The sequence below is a fragment of the Kogia breviceps genome, chromosome 14 (genome assembly GCF_026419965.1).
Source record: "Kogia breviceps isolate mKogBre1 chromosome 14, mKogBre1 haplotype 1, whole genome shotgun sequence".
NCBI classification, from domain to species: domain Eukaryota; kingdom Metazoa; phylum Chordata; class Mammalia; order Artiodactyla; family Physeteridae; genus Kogia; species Kogia breviceps.
The window spans coordinates 734,222-753,146 of NC_081323.1; the positions used below are offsets into that span (position 1 = coordinate 734,222).

Here is an 18,925-nt window from a genome sequence, read left to right on the forward strand (position 1 = left end):
CTCCTCCGAGCACCTGCTGCTCTGCAGGCGGCCTCCTCGACCCACCTGAGGGCGGAGCCCCTGCCGGCTCGTCCGGCGCGCTGCCCGGGCTTCTCGGTTGCGGCCGACATTGTTCGAGACTAGTCCGGGGGCGCGAAGGGTCTGTTCTCCCGGCCCCTGGGCCCGAGGCGCTCCGCGGCCGCCCCTCGGCCGCTGCCCACCGCGCGTGGGATGGGGGCTGCCCTCACGCCGGCGCGGGCCACCCACTCGCAGGCCGCGCAGAGCGGGGGGCGGCGGACCCCAGCCCAGGCCGGACCTGGAGGCAGCAAGAGGAGGCTTCGCCCAGGGCGGGGGCGCCAGGGTCCTCTCCGCCCCCGAAGGGCGGGCCGCGGGGCCGAGCCTCCCCTGGACGCTTCCCGGTCCGCCAGGGACAGGCCGATAGGGGTGGACTCTGTCCTGAACGCCTGGTTGGGGAAGACGTGTGATTTCCAAACTGCAGAGCGGGGCGGGGGTGATGAAGTTAACCAGATCCGAGCGGGGCTCCCCTCCTGGCGCCCGGAGACCCTGGGTGCACGTCCTCCCTCCAGGCAGGCGTTGGAGGCACTGGGCTGGGGACGGGGCGGGGGTCAGTGTCTCGTGGTCCGCGAACCAGACCGCGCAGGGAGTCCCCAGACGCACGCAGCGACTACCGGGCCGCCACTCGTGGCTCGGGCACGTCCCCAGCCCCAGGAGGTCGAAGGAAACTTCGGCCCTGCGCGGGCAGAGCGCAGCCTCCGCGCCCCCTCTCGGCTCGCGGGCCGTTCCCCCTCCTTCTCCCCTCCGATGCTCGCCCTCCTTCCCGGTCCCTCCTCCTCTCCCCCCTCCCCCTCCTCCTCGCCGGCTGGAGGCGGGCAGGTCCGGGCGGGGCCGCGCCGCTGAGCCCACAGCCCCGCGCTCCCGGCGCGGTAGCCGCCGTCGCGCCCCGCGGGAGAAGCGGCCGAACCAGGCCCGGCGGACGGAGCTGCCCGCGCGGCGCGGGGGGCATGAAGTTGGGCTCGCGCGGAGCTCGGAGCAGGGGCGCGGCGGGGCCGGGGACCGCCCGCATCTAGAGCCCGCTCGGTGCGCCATGGAGCTCGGGGGCCCGGGGGCGCCGCCGCCGCCACCGCTGCTGCCGCCGCTGCTGCTGCTGCTGGGGGCCGGCCTCTTGCCTGGTAAGTTTCGGGGCGCTGGAAGGAACCGCCCGGTTCAGGGCGGCCTCGGACCTCCGGAGCCAGAGGAAGGGAGGCTCCTGGCTGCGGTCCCAAGCCGCGGGTGCGCGCAACGGGGCAGCCACGGAGGCTACCCCCACCCACCCTCCAGACGCAAAAGGCTGTCCTGCGGCCAGGGCTGAGCCAGGCAGGGTTTGGGTGGGTGAGGGGGAATGCTGTTTGAAGAGCTGGACCCAGAAGCTCCAACTTGGATGGAGAGAGGCGCGGTCCATCTCCCCCCTCCCCCACCCCCATTTATCCATTGTGGCAAATTTCCTTGCGCACTGCATTGTGCCTGCCCACCTCCCCCCCTGCACCGGGGTTTGGGGAATCAGAGGGGTGGCCTCTGCCCTCGGCAGGGCCCCACCCAAAGCTCTTCTGCTCCCCCAGGCCCACTGGGACAGGGGAAGTTCTAGCCCCCCTGCTCCCCATTCCCTGGGAAGCCACCTTGCTGTTTCAGGGGTGAGTGGAGTGTAATTCTCTGGCCTCCCCAGTGAGGAGTAGGCTACACCTTACTGTCAGAGGGACCAGGCTGGGGCTCTGGGTTGGGAGTGAAGGGTCCTGGGGGTCTAGGACTGATCCCAGGGGTACTTGTGAATGCCCTCCTATTGTCCATCCATGACTCACAGGTGAGCGGGACCGAGCTGAGAGGAGCAGAGCAGCAGGGGTCTCCTGTCCCCCTCCTCAAACCCCCGCCCCCCCCCATGCAGTGGTCCCAGCAAAGTCGCCCAGGAGTGGCAGGGAAACCCTCAGACCACAGATGGGCTGAATGAGGGGTTCCCTCCTCAGGCTCAGTACAGACCTGCTCATCGAGGGCTGGCTGTGTGTGTCCGTCCAAGAACACAGGGTGCCAGGTTCATTGCCGGGGTTTGCACTTAAAGTACCCCTTACACGTCAAAGCACGCTTTTTTCTTGGGTGATTGCTTGCGGGTGCCACAGCCAAAGGAAACAGGCTCTGGGTGGCTGGACCCTCACTCTCTTTTCTCCATCTCCCTTTCTGGGTCTGCTGCCCTCTGCCCCCTCCTGTCCTGTGGTTACCCCCACCTTGTACTTTGAGGCAAGGTTCTCAGGACTCTGCTAGTAGCTAGAGACACAGTCCCTCCCTCCCACAGTCACGGTCTGATGGGGACGCTTCCAAATCAGCACTTATCATACCAGTTATCTACTTTCATGGTGAGGGCCACCATGTTAGGAAGGCTTCCCGGAGGAAGTTACAGACCCCCTTACAGACCCAGGGGGTAGGGGAGAAACTGCGGCTGGAAGTAGGGCAGCACGTGCAAAGGTCCTGAGGTAGGAGGGACATGCAGTGAGAAGCTGGAAGGGAGCCCAGGTGCTGAGCACGGCCTGGCAGGAGGCCCAAGGGGGCATCCTGGACGGCCACCATCCCCTGCCCCTGAGTCGCGCACCTGCTGGTCCCCACAGTGAGCAGCCACGTGGAGACCCGGGCCCACGCGGAGGAACGGCTGCTGAAGAAACTCTTCTCTGGCTACAACAAGTGGTCCCGGCCCGTGGCCAACATCTCGGATGTAGTTCTTGTCCACTTTGGCCTGTCTATTGCACAGCTCATTGACGTGGTAGGTGATGGTGGGGGGGGGGTGACCTGAAGGGAGCACCTGTGTCTGGGAGGGGCTGGCCTGGAACTGGCCCTGGGGCTGGACCGGGGCAGGGGGGCTGGATGAGCTGGGAGGGCTGCATCAGAGCTGCACATGGACTGTGCCCCAGCCCCGCCTTAGCCCAGCACACAGGCCTAAGCGTGCCAGGAGGCAAGGCAGGTTCTGTGTGACACCCCCAAGCCCTGCCCTTTCCTCCCTTTCCATGTAGAAAAGCTCAAAGGGCCAGATTTGCAGCAGGGGGTCCAGGCTGTCATCTTCGGAGGCAGAGAGTAGGAAGTACCTCTGTGGGACCAGTGGCAGAGTTTAGGGCTTTTGTGTAAGTCGTGCTGCTGCGTGGGGTGGGGTGAGGCCATGCGGCACCCTGGCAGCACCCTGACCTCCACCTGGTCTGGATGTGTTTCCCTTCCTGGTTGGGGACCAAGGCAGCTGCTGGGAGGAGGCCGGGGGTCCAGCCTCTGAGTAGCCACGGCTCTGGAGGGGCCGGGGCGTCCATTTGGGGGTGGGAGCCCGTCCTGTGGGTCTGACTGGGTGGTAGCTGCACAGCCTGGGGCAGGGTCCCAAGGGCCTTGGAGGGTGGGCTCTGGCCTGGCAGGGAGGGGGCCTCTGGGAGCCTGGTTTGCTGGCCACGAGGAGGTCCAAGGCCGGCTGGGTTTGGGCCGGGGTCTCCAGCCAGCTCTGGTTCCACAGAGGGAGCTGGAACTTGTGCAGCTGCAGGAGGCTGTAGATCTCTCCAAATGCCCACCCCACGCCCCTGCCGGGACCCCAACCCCAAGTGGGCTCCGTGAGCGGGGGAGCCACCAGTTTTGGAGTCTGGAGGCCCTGGTTCCCGGCTCCTGCCAGTGTGTTGGGTGACCCTCAGGGCCCTGCTTTTCTCACCTGTGAAATGGGATGAGTGTGACAGCGCCATCTGGGGCTGAGCCGGCAACATCCAAGGGGCTCTGGGAGGTGGGAGGGGCGGTAGCCACATTCACATGGACAGAAAGGGCCGTGCATGGACCCCATCAGTAGAGAGACCCGGTCGGTCCCCCTGTCCTGGCCTGTGCCCTCAGGCCTCCTGGAACCAGGCCTTAAATGCTTCCTGGAAAGTACTCCTGGCTGGGGTGCAGCCAGAAGGCAACTCAGGATGGCAGGGGTCCCGACCCACTGCATTTGCAAATGCTGTTCCCAGTGGTGGCTGTGGTTTCATGTTCTGGGTCGGCTGCACTGCGGCCTGGCCCCCTACCTGAGCTCCTGGGGCTGTCTCATCCATCCCCCTGCCACATCGCAGCATCCGCCCCGCATCACCGCTTCTCCCCGGTTTGCCCAGGAGAGACAGCCTGTAGCACACCAGCTCCAAGACACCAGCGAGGGGCCCACCCGAGGCCCCGTGGCAGCACCAGGCAGGACAGGAGCTGCTCCCAGGCTCTGCTGTCTGCAGCCACGCTGGCCAAGGGCACTCCTGCACACGTGTGTGCTGACAAGACGTCCTTGCCCATCCTGGCTGCTGGCCGTTTGTAGAAGGGGCCGCCTCCGTGCCCCACTGTTTGTGGGGCTCGGGTGTTTGCTGCAGGTCTGTGCCCCGGTGCAGAGTGCTTGTGTGTGTGAGTTCACGCCTGCAGAGGAGGCTGGCGAAATCCTGGGCACTTTCGGACCCCGGGCTGACGTTGCAGGCGCCGGAATGTACAGAGAGCACCTGGGGGACAGCTGCGTTGGGGGGCGGCTGGCACGAGGGGGAGGAGGCCAGGCCCCGCCACCTGGAAGCTTGTCCTGAGCCTGGGGGCGGTGGAGGGGGCAGAGCCCGGCAGGCTGTCCCCAGTGGGGAAGGGCAGGGACATGGTGATGGGGGCCGCACCCCAGGACTGCACTGCCAAGGTCGAGGTCGTTGGATGTGGTGTCCGGGCCCCACTCAAGTCACACTTACCCTCAGTGTCCTCTGGCAGCCTGTCCCAGGTGGCCCCGAGAGAGAGCAGGCCCAAGGGCAGTGCCTGGGCCACAGGAGATGTGGTCCCCTCCTGTGACCTAGCTGATGGGGGCTTGTCTCCTGGGGAAGGAGGGGGGGCTCCCAGGGACACCAGCCCCTACCCCCGGCCCTGGGCGCTTTGCTTCCTTGACCACCCTTGGTTTCTTTGGCCTCAGCAGTCATCCCAATGGCCTATGTGTCCCTGGTCTGGGACAGACGGGGGCACAGCTTGGGCCATCAGAAAGCGGGGGCACAGCTTGGGCCATCGGAAAGCGGGGGTGGAGCTCGGGCCATCGGAAAGCGGGAGGGGCTGGTTCAGGCACTGCTCCCCACACCCTGTGTCCCGTGTCCAGTCCCTCTTCCTCCAGGGAAAGAGCCCCTGCCTCTCTGGTCCCCATGGGCTCCCTGCTCTCTGAGGGGACCCCCCATCAGCTGCTGAGTGCCCTGCCCCAAACTGTGGGCAAGGAGCCAGCCCCCAAGCCCAGCTCCCCTCTGAGTGGGCTGGGTGTGGCCGTGGTCCCTGGAGGTTGGTCCAGAGTGGGGTGTGAGGACCCCTACGTCCCTGCGCGGAGCCTGGCGGTCTTCTCCAGACGCCTCCAGCCTCTGCTGGACCTGACTGCCCGGCCATGAACCCGGCATGTCTGTGAAGTCAGGGGAGGTGCAGAGGCCGGAAGGAAGCTCACAGCGTGTGTGGTCCAGCCCTTCTCACGGGGACAGATGCCCACTCAGTGACCTGGAGAGGAGCCTGTCGGGTCTCCTGCTCCCACCTTACCTGTTTTAGCCCCTCACCTTCAGGTCCTGAGGCTCAGGCCCTGGGGGGCAGTTTGGCCAGTGAGAGTGTTGCTCTGGTGCAGCAGGAGGGGCAGGTGCCAGCCCACCTGGAGCCCGTCCGCAGGGCAGCCGCCCCGCCAGCCAGGATGGAGCAACGCGGCTGGGCAGGGCCAGCACGGCTGCCTGGGAAGGGGCTCCATCTCCCTTTCCCGCAGACCCTTCGGTAGCTGGAGGGGGGCCAGGCCCGGCCACCAGTGAAGTCAGCTGAGCGCTGCTCTCACTTTCCTTCTGGGCCTGAGTCCCCTCCGGGCCTGCCATCCTGGGCTTGGTTGCCTCCAGGGACAAGGCGCTCCCTCCCTCCTGAGGTCCCCCACTCCCCACATTCAGCCCTGGCCCATCCTTTCCGGTATGGAGACTCGAGCCAGAGAGACGTGTCCTGAACCCGAGGGCATCACAACCTGCCTTCTTCTCGTTTGTGCCCTAGGATGAGAAGAACCAGATGATGACGACGAATGTCTGGGTGAAGCAGGTGAGAGGGAGGGAGCCCCGCTGCCCCCCGCCCCTCCCCCTCACCGCCCCTCCCTGCTCCCGCCCCTCACCGCCCCCCCTCCCCCAGGAGTGGCGTGACTATAAGCTGTGCTGGGACCCCGCCGACTACGAGAACGTGACCTCCATCCGCATCCCCTCTGAGCTCATCTGGCGGCCGGACATCGTCCTGTACAACAAGTGAGCCCGGGGTTCTTAGCCGGCAGGGTGGCAGGTGCCCGGGTCCAGCCGTGCCCCGGCCAGGCAGCTCTTCCAAGGCCGGTGTGAGCAGGAGGCAGGCGGCTGGTCTGGGCTGAGGGCAGGCTCGGAAGGAGGAAGAGTGAGTGAAGGAGGGTGTTGAGGCCTGGGGTGTGGGGGGCAGGCCCATCAGCGGGCAAAGTGGCAAGGAGACGGGGTCCTGGGGGCAGCAGTGGTGCCCCGGTGGTGCCCTGCCCCTTCTCTGGGCGGGAAGGGGTCTGAGCTCCTCCCAGGACGACTGCAGGCCCTGCAGCTGCCCTCCCTCGGGCTGGAGTCCTTTCCAGAGGCCGTCCCTGTCCGGGGAAAGCGGGCCCTGCGCCCGCAGCTGACCGCGTCCGGGAACAAAGGTCGGGAGGTGTAGGGGAGGAAGCCCCAGAGCGGCCGTCCCGTCCCGGCTGGCTCGCCGCCTCCAGCCCCGCCTCCTCCTGTCCCTCCATCTGTGCTTGCGGTCTCCCCAAAGCCGCCAATCACACTCAAGCAAACAAAGCCTCTGTCTGGGCCCCGCGTCCCTGGCTCTGAAATCTGATCTCTTGGAGGATGTTTCTGTGCTGGGGGGCTGGGGTGTTCCGGGCACGGCTGTGGCAGACAGTGGGCTCCAGAGGGCTGGCGTTCTTCACCTTGTCCTTTCCCGGGATCTTCCAGGTGTCCCTGACCTCGGGGCAGCCTGGTGCCCTGCCGCGTCCCCGCGTCTGGGCTGTGTCGTTGCCAGGCCAGCTCCCCCTGAGCTGGATCCACGCTGGCAGATCCAGACCCGGGCCTGGGTGGCGGCAGTTCCGCCGCTACAGCAAATGGAAGTGCTCGGTCCCCTCTGGTCCCACAGCCCCCTGCCCTCCCACCAAGACCCCAGCGCTTCCGCACAAAAGCCCTCCTGCGCCCCCAGGGTTGGGCCTGACCTACAAAATGCTGCTCTTCGATTAAGAACGATTGGGCTCCTCTTGCAGCTTAATTCATTCCAGTCATGGCAGCGGGTGAGAGCGGCGCACGGGCGGGAGATGGTTTTCGGGGCTGCATTAAGGGGGGGCCGCTCGGTGAATGGAAGGCGGGGCGGGCTCTCCGCTCTCCCTCTGCAAGCTGCCGGGTCTGATCCTGCGCCCTGGAGTTCTCCAGCCGCCCGGCCCCCCCGGGGTCCACGCTCAGCTCCCACAGCCCCCTGCCCTGCTGGGACTTAGCGCGGAATACGCCCGAGTGGCTCTTTGATCCAGAACATAGGTACCAGGGTCAGAACCCCGGCACCCAGGGCAGCATCGTCAGGACTGCTCTGGGAGCCATACAGCCCCCGGGACGGCAGCCCAGGAGAGTGGGGCCGGCACCCAAGCCCCCTCTTTCTCTGGCCTCCTTACCAAGTCCTGTGGGAGGTAGCGGGATGGACCTCCGTCTTCTCTTGGGAATGGAGATGGGCACCGAGGCCCCCCCTGGATGGGGCTGGCCGTGGGTGAGGACAGACCCCAGAGCTGGTGGCTGATGCTGGCCAGACGGCCACTGAGGAGGCCTGTTTCCGGGGGCAGCGGGCAGCTGACGGCCAGGGCCGCGTGCACGTGAGTGAGGCCGAGCGGTCAGCACAGGCTGCTGGGCGAGGGGAAGGGTTGGGGGTGCTCTTCTGATACAAGGCTGGAGGGCGTGCACGCGAGGCCATGCCACCCACCGGGGGCTTCCCTGCGTGGGCCTCTCAGGCAGAGGGTCTCACGTGGATGGGCACCCGCGGCCTGGAGCAGGAACGGGAACGGGACAGCCGGGTGGGGCCCCTCCTCTCCCACGTGCGCCGTCGTGCGGTCCTGCTGTCCAGGGCCCCAGGCTTGCTGGGGGCACAGCCCTGTTGGGTGGCGCTTTGTCCCCCGGGCACAGGAACCAGCTGTGGGGGGAGGGGCGGGACTTTGTGCAGCGGTGACAGGTAGGTGACAGGTAGTGACAGCGTGCCCTGGGGAAAGCTGCTCCTTCCTGGGGCTGCGCTAGGCGCCGGGTCCCATGTGCAGAGCCCTAGGCCCTCTGAGGACCTGGCCGGGGCTGATGTGCCCTCAGCATACGAGCGTGAAGACATGGGCTTGGTGACTAGCGTCCGGTGCCCCTCAGTCCTGGGGCCAGCTGTCTGGGGGGTGTCCCGGGGGGAGGAGGCGAGGCCTCCCATCAGCGTTTCAGAGCCGACGCGGCGGGGCTGCTGGAGGGGCTGCGGGAACGGCTGCCGCCTCAACCTGCCTGTGGGCGCCACGCTCGGTTGGCGCGGGTGGCTCGGCCCTGTGGGCGCCACGCACGGTCGGCGCGGGCAGCTCAGGCCTTGTGGGGAAACAGGCCGACAGAGGGGCCCCCGAGGCCCAGGTGGCACCCACTCAGGACCCAGACTGGGGACCGGATGCTTCCAGCTGCAGAGGAGAGAGGGGCTGACTCTGGGGGCAAAAAGGGCTCTCGGGGGGCCGTGAGCAGGTGTCCCTGTGTCCCCACGGCCGGCTGCCCCACCTCTCGTGGTGCCAGTGTGCCCTCCATCCCACCCTGGGTGTCTTTGGTGGAGAAAACTGAGGTGGACGTCACTGTCTGGGAGGCCCCGGGCCAGGGCTGCAGGCGGGGCGCGCTGCCCACGGGGAGAAGGGCTGGGACAGCAGCCCCTCGCTCTGTCGCCTGCCCCCGTCTGTGGACAGGGCACCCCAAGGCCAAGGGAGAGGCGGGAGGGCTGAGGGCCTGGGATGGGACGCTGGGGTCCACGTCCTGCTCGGGGTGGGCCCAGACTGGTCTCTGCCTTGTTGGGCCTCAGAGTCCTCACCTGTGCAGGAAAGGGGGTCCTGCCTCTAAGTTTGGGGGGGCGTCAATGGGGAGAAAACACCGGTCCAGAGCAGGAGAAGGTGGCCGGACAGGTCCGACTTCTGCCCAGGTCTGGGGTGGCCGCAGGGGACGAGGTGCTCAGCGTGCTGCCCAGGGGCCACTTGCGTGCCCGGGGCCCCCGATGTGGCGTGGACGGCCCTTCCGGCCCCCAAATAATCACGGTCATCAGCACCATCAAGCTCGGGCGTCAGGCGCGGTGCGGGCCGCTGAGACGGTCTCCACGGAGCGTCACCCCCAGGGTAGGGGTGACAGCGAGGCAGGCAGGTGAGCGACGAGCCCAGGGCTGCCCCGTCCCGGGCGAGGCCACTGCCAAGTGGGGGCACGTACGGCGGGTGGGGGGAAGGGGGCTTCCGGGCCGCGGGTGCCGGGCGCCCTCCTCACCCACCCCCTCTGTCTCCCGCCCAGCGCGGACGGGGACTTCGCCATCACCCACCTGACCAAGGCCCACCTCTTCCACGACGGGCGGGTGCAGTGGACGCCCCCGGCCATCTACAAGAGCTCCTGCAGCATCGACGTCACCTTCTTCCCCTTCGACCAGCAGAACTGCACCATGAAGTTCGGGTCCTGGACCTACGACAAGGCCAAGATCGACCTGGTGAGCATGCACAGCCGCGTGGACCAGCTGGACTTCTGGGAGAGCGGCGAGTGGGTCATCGTGGACGCCGTGGGCACCTACAACACGCGCAAGTACGAGTGCTGCGCGGAGGTGTACCCGGACATCACGTACGCCTTCGTCATCCGGCGCCTGCCGCTCTTCTACACGGTGAACCTCATCGCGCCCTGCCTGCTCATCTCCTGCCTCACGGTGCTCGTCTTCTACCTGCCCGCCGAGTGCGGCGAGAAGGTCACGCTCTGCGTCTCCGTGCTGCTGGCGCTCACCGTCTTCCTGCTGCTCATCACCGAGATCGTGCCGCCCACCTCGCTGGTCATCCCGCTCGTCGGCGAGTACCTGCTCTTCACCATGACCTTCGTCACGCTCTCCATCGCCGTCACCGTCTTCGTGCTCAACGTGCACCACCGCTCCCCGCGCACGCGCCCCGTGCCCGCCTGGGTCCGCCGCGTCTTCCTGGACCTCGTGCCGCGCCTGCTCTTCATGAAGCGGCCGTCCGTGGTCAAGGACGGCTGCCGGCGGCTCGTCGAGTCCGTGCACAAGGCGGCCGGAGCCCCGCGCTTCTGGCCGGAGCCCCGGGGGGAGCCCGAGCTCAGGAGGGGGCGCCCCGCCCCGTCCCCGACCCCACCCTGCGGCCCGGACCAGCCGGCCTGCACGTCGCCCTCGCGCCAGGCCTCCGCTCTGCGGCCCCCAGAGGCCGAGCAGGCCGCCCCCCGCCCCCCGCCCGGGCCCTGCCGCCCACCCGCCGGCGCCCGGGCCCCAGGGCTCGCCAAGGCCCGGTCCCTGAGCGTCCAGCACGTGTCCGGCCCCAGCGAAGCGGCAGAGGGCGGCGTGAGGTGCCGGTCCCACAGCGTCCAGCACCGCGCGCCCCGAGAAGAGGCCGCCGCACAAGCCGGCCGCCCGGCGGACGTCTCCCCCGCCTCGCTCACCACGGCCCCCTCGGCCGAGCTTCCGCCCCCAGACCCGGCCCCGCCCTGCAAATGCAAGTGCAGGAAGGAGGCGGAGGCACCGAATGCCGCGCTCAAGGCCCCCGGCACCGGGGCGCCGCCCCCGCCCCTGTCGCCGGCCCTGGCGCGGGCGGTTGAGGGAGTCCAGTACATCGCAGACCACCTGAAGGCGGAAGACGCGGACTTCTCGGTGAGTCCCCGCCGCGGCCGTGCCGGACGGGCCCCGCTGCCCTGTCCGCTGTGAAGGAGGGGGTGGCCGGCGAAAGACCCAGAGACCAGGTCCCAGAGCCGGCCGCTCAGCTTGGAGGCCCCCCCGCCGTCTGCTCCCTCTGGCTCAAGCCTCCGAGCCCAGCGGGGTCCCCGCGGTGACTGAGTGGCTGGCGGAGGGCGGAGTGGATCTCGGGCGCCCCCTTTGCGCTTCAGGGCGCAGCGAGCCTGCAGCCGGCGGTGGGGCTGCCAGCACCATCTGTAGCTGGTGAGCGCCTCCCCCGACCTCGAGCGCCCCCCACCCGCCAAGGCTCCCGGAGAGGGACTGCGGGGTGTCTGGGCCCTGGGGTTGGGGTGGGAGGGGCTGAGAGGAGACAGGAAGGGGCGGAGTGGCGTCAGCGGCCTGGCGGTTGGAGAGGAGAATTCAGGCCTGGGACACAGCCCTGCCTCTCTGGCCGGCGCCCCTGTGCCCAGCTGGGGAGAGGGCGCCCGGGGTCTGGGTGCGAAGGACGGGTGCTCAGACACAGCTGAGACTCAGGGCCCCGTGGAGTGGGGTGGGGGGTGGTGGCAGTGGGGCTGCTCCCCGAGGCTTAGGCTCCACTGGCCACGTCGAGGGTGCCTGTGAGGGTGGGTCCAGGCTGGCGGCCAAGCCCCAGTTCAGGGCCTGGGCAGAGACAGGCGGGCAGGGAGAGGGCACTGCTCAGTCGGCCTGATCATTGCCGGCTGCTCAGCCTGGGCCTCGGTGATGCCGTGTTGACCTTGCCCCGCGTTAGCTTCTTTTTGCCCGTGACACGGACCCTGGGTGCGGGTGTGACACGGCTGTCCCCTCCCTGGACCTGGGGGTGGGTGTGACACTGCCGTTCCCTCCAGGAACCTCCTGGTCCCTTTGCTTCCTTGGGAATGGCCCGTGATCGTTTCCCGGACATGCATCTGTCCCGTGGCTGAGCCCCACCTCCAGCAGTGAGCCGTTCTCCCAGTCATCCCCCTGAATCCCAAGGGGCTGTGAGGCCACCTGGGGGTTTCTGGAAGGTTCCGTCTCGCAGCCAGCTCTTGAGACAAGAGGAGCTCTGGCTCTGGCGTGGGCTTGAGGGCCTGCTGAGCAGAGACTGATGCCTTTGAAGTGTCACCAGGATCTCGGAGGCCCAGCGGTCCTCAGCGCAGGGCCGGCCCCTCGTCCCCAGACCCCTCCACCAGCATCGCGGGCCTGGCTGTGGTGACCTGGTTCTGGTTCCGGGCGTCGTCCCCGGGCTCTGGGGAGCAAAGCGACTTCACAGGAACCAGCCTGGGATCGGGGCTGGGGCAGCTTTGTCTGCGAGCGTTTCATCCTGGGAGGAGGGGCGGTTTGAAAGGCGTTGCGGAGGCCGCGTGTCGCAGGGCTGCTTCCTGGAACAGAGGGTCCTGGCGCTCCCTCGCTTACAGTGACCCCATTTGCTCTGGTTTCCTGAGAATGAACACGGCTCCTTCAGCTTGGGCTTGAAACTATCAGGACGCCTCTGATTACTTTAAAAATCAGAGCACAAAGCAGCAGCGAAAAGTCTTCTTTCTCTCGACGGCCCCCACACGGGGGTGTGATGAGCCTGCCCCCGCCCAGGCCTGTAGGACCCACTGGTGTCTGGCTGGCCGGAGCCTGGGGGCCGCATCCTTTCCGGTCACTCAAGGGCTGACAGCTGCCCACCCAGGACCCGCCTGTGGCCTCCCTGAGCCTTTGCCCTGGGGTCACACCAGGTGGAGGCCGGGACCTGCTCGCCCAGTGTGGACGTGTAACCACGGCCCATCCTGCGCCGCCCTGGGCCTCAGGGCCCCACCTGCAGACGGGATGGTGCAGCCACCTTCCTCGTCGGGCCCAAGGGAGCAACCGCGAGTGGTGCACTCAGTGTGTTTCCCGCTTGGAGCCCGGGGCCCCCCCTTGCCCTTCCATGGAGCCCTCTGCCCCGGCAGCTGCCCGGCTCAGAGCCTGCTCGCAGCACAGGGCTGTGCCCACCTTCACACGTGACCCTCACCCTCAAGCGGCTTTAGGGACAGAGCTGAGAGACCCACTGACCCATGAGGGGCTCGAGCCCCGTGGGCAGCCGGCCGTGAGTGCTGCCCCGGGGCCGGGGGCGGGGGTGGAGGGCAGCGGGGACTCAGCTGTCACTCTTGGGACGCCGTCCACCGTGGAGCCTGCCCTGGGCTTTTTGTTGGAGGCCAGGCCCCGTTACTCAGGCGGCTCCTGGCTCTTGCCCTGCACAGCCAAGGGGCTGTGGGCGCCCCCTGCCTGGGCCTCACTTGCCCACCTGCAAACGGGGGGGTACTGGCTGGTCCCCGTGGCGCTGCCAGCCTTAGCAAACCCAGAGCACGTTACGCCATGACACGGGGCGGACCCTGGCATTCCTCCAGAGGCGTCACTAGCTTCCTGGAGCTCAGGCAGGTGAAGTCAGGTGGGGCCCCCGTGCTGGACCCCGTCCCCTGCAGTGGCTCTGCTGTCCACCCCCCGTAGAGGGCATTGACCCTGCAGCCCACTGCTTCGGAGCCCAGACTTCGGCTGGACAAGCCGTTCCACCCCTCACCCCAGTACAGCGGTGCCTGTGACCTTGGTGACCTTGGGGGCGAGGATAGGAACGGAGCTTCTAGAAGGTTCGCGCCGTGGTGAGGTCTGAGGGTGCGGCCGGGAGTGACCACGTGTGTCTGTCCGCAGGTGAGGGAGGACTGGAAGTACGTGGCCACGGTCATCGACCGCATCTTCCTCTGGCTGTTCATCCTCGTCTGCCTGCTGGGGACGGTGGGCCTCTTCCTGCCGCCCTGGCTGGCCGGCATGATCTAGGGGACTCCCCGCGCTCGAGGCGGGCACGCCACTCACCAGATTGACCCCCATCATCTGTCTGCCGTGAGACGGCCTTGGAAGCTGCCTCCTGGGCACCTGCCCGGGAGGCTGGTAAACGCCTGTCTACCTGTAGGGCGGTGTATCCGGAGCATGGTGACGTGATGGCCTCCCGCCAGGACGCACATCTGACCGCTCTCGGAAAATGTCCCAGCAGCCCTGACTGTCCCAGGGCCACGCCCCTTGGCCACGCTCAGCCCCTCTCAACCCCCAAAGCCCCTCCTCCCTGTGGGATCCCCGAGGCCCAGGCACTGAGCCTGGCCTGGCTGCCTCTCCCACCCGGGCCTGGGGCACCCGTGGGTCCTCAGACCTGCTCTCTGACCCCAGAGGCGAGTCAGCAAACATTTGAACCTCATTTGCCAGGGGAGGGTCCAAGCAGGGATTTTATTTTGGTCTGTTCTGGGTAAATTAACGAAAACCCAGATTTTGTGCCTGAGGGGCCTTGGGGATGGAGTGATGAGACGTGGTCCTGCTTGGAGGAGAATCCAGTGGCAGGTCCCCCTCGGGTGAGGGGTCCTCAGCCCCAGGGAGTCCAGATGTCTGCCTTCCAGGGGTGCCGGGGGTCTCGGGCCAGCACTTTGCAGGGGCCTGTGATGCCCCCAGACCCCCGTGGGCCCTGGTACTTTGTGAGGGACCCAGAGCCACATTCAGGACCCAGGTCCGGGCTCCCCGACACCTCCCATGGGTTCCCCTCTGCTCACAGCCCGGGGACCCCTCTGGGGCACAGACACAGGTAGGACTTCCCTGACACGGTAGCCATGGTGACCTGCGGGGACCCAAGGACAGCTCATCTGGCCGACTTGGAGACCCTCTGGAGTGTGCTCCCTGGGGGTGGAGCCCCTGAGAAACATCAAGGGGGTGGAGGGGACCCTCCACAGGCCCCCCCCCCAGCCCAGGAGCCCTACCTTGCACCATGCGGAGGCTGCCCTGCCCGAGGTGGTGTGGGGAGGTACACAGGCAATGGCCCTGGGGGCCCAGTGTCCCCCCACCCCAAGGCTAAGCACTGGGCGGCACCAGCAGTGTCCCTGGAGACCCTGGGGAAACCCTGGCCCTGGGGGTGGTGTCAGGGCGGGCGAATGCTGCCCCCATCTTCTGATTCTTCCAAACCTTCGGGCTCCAGGTGCCAAGGCGGGTCCTCGACAATGTGGCCCCTCCCCCAGGAGTGGCCCCTGGGTGGGGGGCCCCCCAGGCCGAAAGAATCGCTCCCCCTTTATGGTCAAGCTCCCACCTCCCCAGACCCCATGCATCGGGCGTGTGGCTGGCAGGTTGGAGCCGGCCCCCTTGGAGCCCCGGGTCTCCCCCCCTCCCCAGGCTGTGCCTGGGTCCCGCACAAGGTACTGGGGAGGATGGAGTGAATAATTTAGTGAAGTTCAGAGATGCTGCTGTAGAGGTGCAGCTGGAGGGCAAGGCCAGGTGGGAGGAGGCTGGAGTCCACAGCCCCCCCACCCCACTGCCTGTGAAGCTCGGGACGGCCCCCTGGACATCCAGGCCCCCATCTGCCCATGTCGGATCGGCACCTGCCTCCCGGGGCCATTGGGGCACCAATCCCAGGATGCTGGGGGAGAGCCCGGGTGGGCGTTCGCCAGGACCCAGGACCTGGTGGCGGAGGGGGAAGGGCCAGGTCCCCGAGGCAGCCAAGACGCAGATCTCAGATGTCAGCGCCTCAATCCTCCTACGTAAGCGGATCCAGCGCCAGATATGGGGCAGCTGTGGGGAGCCCTGGGGGTGCCCAGCTGCAGATGCTCTTTTCTGGGTCGGGAGAGAGCAGGAGCCCCAGGGATGGGGATGCTTCCCCTTCCTGGTTTCCACTTTTTCTGTTTTTTGAGACCCAAACACAAGTAAGAAAATCCTCACACAGAATAGATCACCCACATTCCCACCAAATTAACCATGACCACTATTTTGGGGTATTTGCCTCCAGGGTTTTTGCTTGTTTTGATTGACATGAAATTTACCTGTGACGAAATGCCTGGTCTTAAGCCCTCAGATCAGTGAGTTTTACTAGATTTGACCCCAAGGCCCCCATCCCCCAGAGCCCCCTCCAGCCCCCTCCAGCCTGTGCCCCGGTGGCAGTATTGGCTCTAATTTCCTCACCGGAAGTGGTCTCTGCCTGTCCCTGACCTTGGTATGAGTGGAACCCCCCCTTCCCAGCCTTTCTTTCCTGTTCTTCCACCAGGTGTGGTGCCGTCAACACCCACCATGGCTGTGTCTCCATCCATAAACAGTTTTGTCGTTAGTTGCTGAGTCGCGTTCTTCTGTCCGAATAAACTAAAGCAAGTCTGTGTCTCCGTCACCCGTGCTGGCCTCTGTCCCGTCATTCTGACTCAAGCCGCTGTGTGCAGGTCCCGCTGGGTGTGCTCCTTCTTTCTCTTAGTGTTGACTGTGTTTCATTTTCTGTGTCTTGTGATGTTTGGACACCTTGGGGGCCTCACACACCCGGGAGAGGGTTGTTTCAGCACCATTTGTTGAAACACTGCCCCTTCTACATTAAAATGCCTAAAAACAGTTTCCTCATATGTTTTCCGTGCTTTTTAATGGTTTTTCGTCCAGTATGGGTTACTCCATCACGGCTAGAAGTAGAAAGCTGTATCTTGTCTTTTAATGCAATCTTTTGAAGAGTTAAACTCCCTGCTATTTGTTGTAATTTCTGCTACATTGGGATATGGTTAGGCCGTCTCTCTTATTTTTCTGTTTGCATGTGTTCTATCCCCCTACATAGAAGAAAACTTGATCTACTTGGCTAATCTTGAAGGTAATATGTTCAGTGTTTTCCCTCCTGGTGGCTGCTCTGAACTTAAAAGAGTGTTGGTATTTTTCAAGAGCTTAACAAGTTGATATGAAAACTGTCTCCATCATGCCTCCCACCTCCAAAGAAAGCAGGCACCTCGGCTGCCCTCAGGGATTCTGGAACAGCCTGGAATCTAGTCTAGGTTGCCACCGACGTGATGGTCTGGGGAGGGCTTGACGATTCCGTGAACGGCGAACGTCACTCGGGTTTTTACTTACCTGGGATTTTCCGTGTATCGGGCCTAAGTGCTGGTTACTTTCCCTTTCTGCAGAAAACTCCACCAACTGGATTTCGAAGAGGATCCCCTGTGACGTGTGACCTGCCTTCTCAGACTTTGTGGGCCTCAGAATGTATTTTCACCCCGTTCGTTTCAGTAGTAATTCTGCTGGGCATAAAATTCGAGCCTTTTCCCTTCAACACTCTGAGGTCATTTCCCCCCACCTTTTGACATAGAGCAACTCTTGTCTTTTGTAGAAAAGCGTTTAAAGAATTTCCCCTTTGTATCAGTGAATCTAAGGGTATGTTTTAAAAGTCAGTCCCACTTCGCCTGCTGAGACTTTCCATCTGGGATTTTAAATCCTTCTCTAATTATCAAATCTTTAAAAAGTACTTATTTCAACATTCTGCCCCCTCCATTGACTTCCTGTTTCTTCTTGGAGCCCCTCACGAGGATGCAATGCTTTTTCCGTTTTTATGCTCCCCCAAGCCCCGTGGCTTCTCTCCCCCGGATCCCATGGCCTGTCTGAAGTTGGACCCGTAATTACTGAGCCTGCCTCACCGACTTTATTTCTCCTTTTGTTTCCCACGCCACGTTTCCTCGCACCTGTTCATTTCTGCTCCATGTTATTACTACCCGGCCTTCCCTTTTAGAAGACACTGTAATTTTAAATTAAGGACGAAAGGGGACCCGCATTCTCCTTTAACTCCCGAGAGCTGCTCTGCGGTTGTGCGGCTCACGTCGCGTTTCCCGTTAACTCATCTCCCAAACCTGGGAGCAGCGCTGCGCGTATGAATGTGCGGGAGCGCGCGTGCCCACAGGGGGAGATGCACGCATGAGTGTGTGCGTGTACGCGTGTGTGCGCGCGCGCCCGCGTGCACAGGGGCGGTGGGGCAGATCTGGGAGGGACGTCTACTGTCCTGTGAGAGCTTCCTGTCAGCCCTCGAGGCAGCTCAAACCATAAGGGGCCAGAGGTGATGCTACTGGACAGGGCGGTTGGCAGGGGCCAGTGCCCACTCCTGCCCATCTCGCCCTTCCTGCGGGGGCGTCACCTGCCTCCTGAGCAGCTGTTCCCCGGCTCTGGAGCCTTCTCCTCTGCCCCTTGCCGGCCGCATCCTGACAGCTGGTCTCTGGCAGCGTCCACCCCCTCCTGCTGCTGCCTCCGGCCCTCCCCGCCCGGCCTTGGAGACGCGAGAGACTCAGTCCTGGGACGAGCCCAGTCTGTCTCACTGCCGCTCTGAGATGGCGGCACCCATCCTCTGCCCCCGTGAACCCCACTCTCGCCAACCCACCCAGCCCCTCCCTCCACCACCTGGCTGCCCTTGGGCCCCTGGACCCCACCTCGCCCAGGGCTCAGCCCCCGCCCGCCCCTTCCGAGCCATCGCCTCCCCAGTCCAGCCACCTCCACGCCAGTGGGCATCCACCCCCACCTGGCCACCTGCACTCTCATCTACAGGTCGTTCACGCAGACACCAGGTCACAGCAGCCCCTGCTCAGAACCCCGGGGCTTCCGGTCGCTCTGAGGACAAAACCCAAACGTCTCCCCGCAGCCCCTGCCCCGCTCCCCGGTCCGCGGGCTGACGCCTCCCTGGCCTGTGCTCAGCTTGCTCTGTCCTCGCCCAGCCAGGCCCGGCCCCAGGCTGCTCACGGACAGCGGCCCTGCCCGGAATGTTCCACGGTGTCCTCCTCCCACTCTGTCCTGCCTCTGCCCCAGCGTCACCTCAGAGCTTTCACGGGCCCCGCCCCGTTCTTCCTGGTGTTCAGGGAACTGCTTGGCCGCAGGGCGCACGGCTGCCTGAGGAGCTTCCCAGGTGGATGAGGAGCCGGGGGGGAGCCGTCACTGCACAGACTGTGGCATCCAGGCTGGTCAGAGGGAGGGGGAGGCCTGCAGGGCAGTGACGAAGCAAGGGGCCAGCAGGTTGGGGGTCCCACGAGGCCTGAGCACATGGGGGCTGAGCCAGGCTTTACGACTCTAGAGGAGGGGCCGCTACTAGGGAGGCGGGGAGCCACTGGCTGGGCCCGGGGCAGCCACGCCAGCGTTCTCCAAGCCCACCCCCACCCTGCGGACTCAGAGTGCAGCCGAGGCCGAGACCCGCTGAGCGGGGCCTGAGCTCTGGAGGGGCCGGCCGGGGGCCTGGGGGCTGCAGTGGCCTCACAGGGAGTGGGGGCGAGCCCCAGGG

General features: G+C 65.6%; 1 protein-coding gene across 1 annotated transcript; it reads left to right on the top strand.

Moving 5' to 3' along the window:
• Nucleotides 1-493: 493 nt before the first annotated feature.
• On the top strand, nt 494-17,309 carry CHRNA4 (cholinergic receptor nicotinic alpha 4 subunit). The gene is given in 9 exon segments (XM_059036511.2): nt 494-508; nt 510-791; nt 793-834; nt 836-1,169; nt 2,628-2,779; nt 6,013-6,057; nt 6,145-6,254; nt 9,525-10,866; nt 13,558-17,309. Coding segments are annotated over 9 exon segments (2,448 nt in total). The 3' UTR covers nt 13,684-17,309.
• The last annotated feature ends 1,616 nt before the right edge of the window (nt 17,310-18,925 follow it).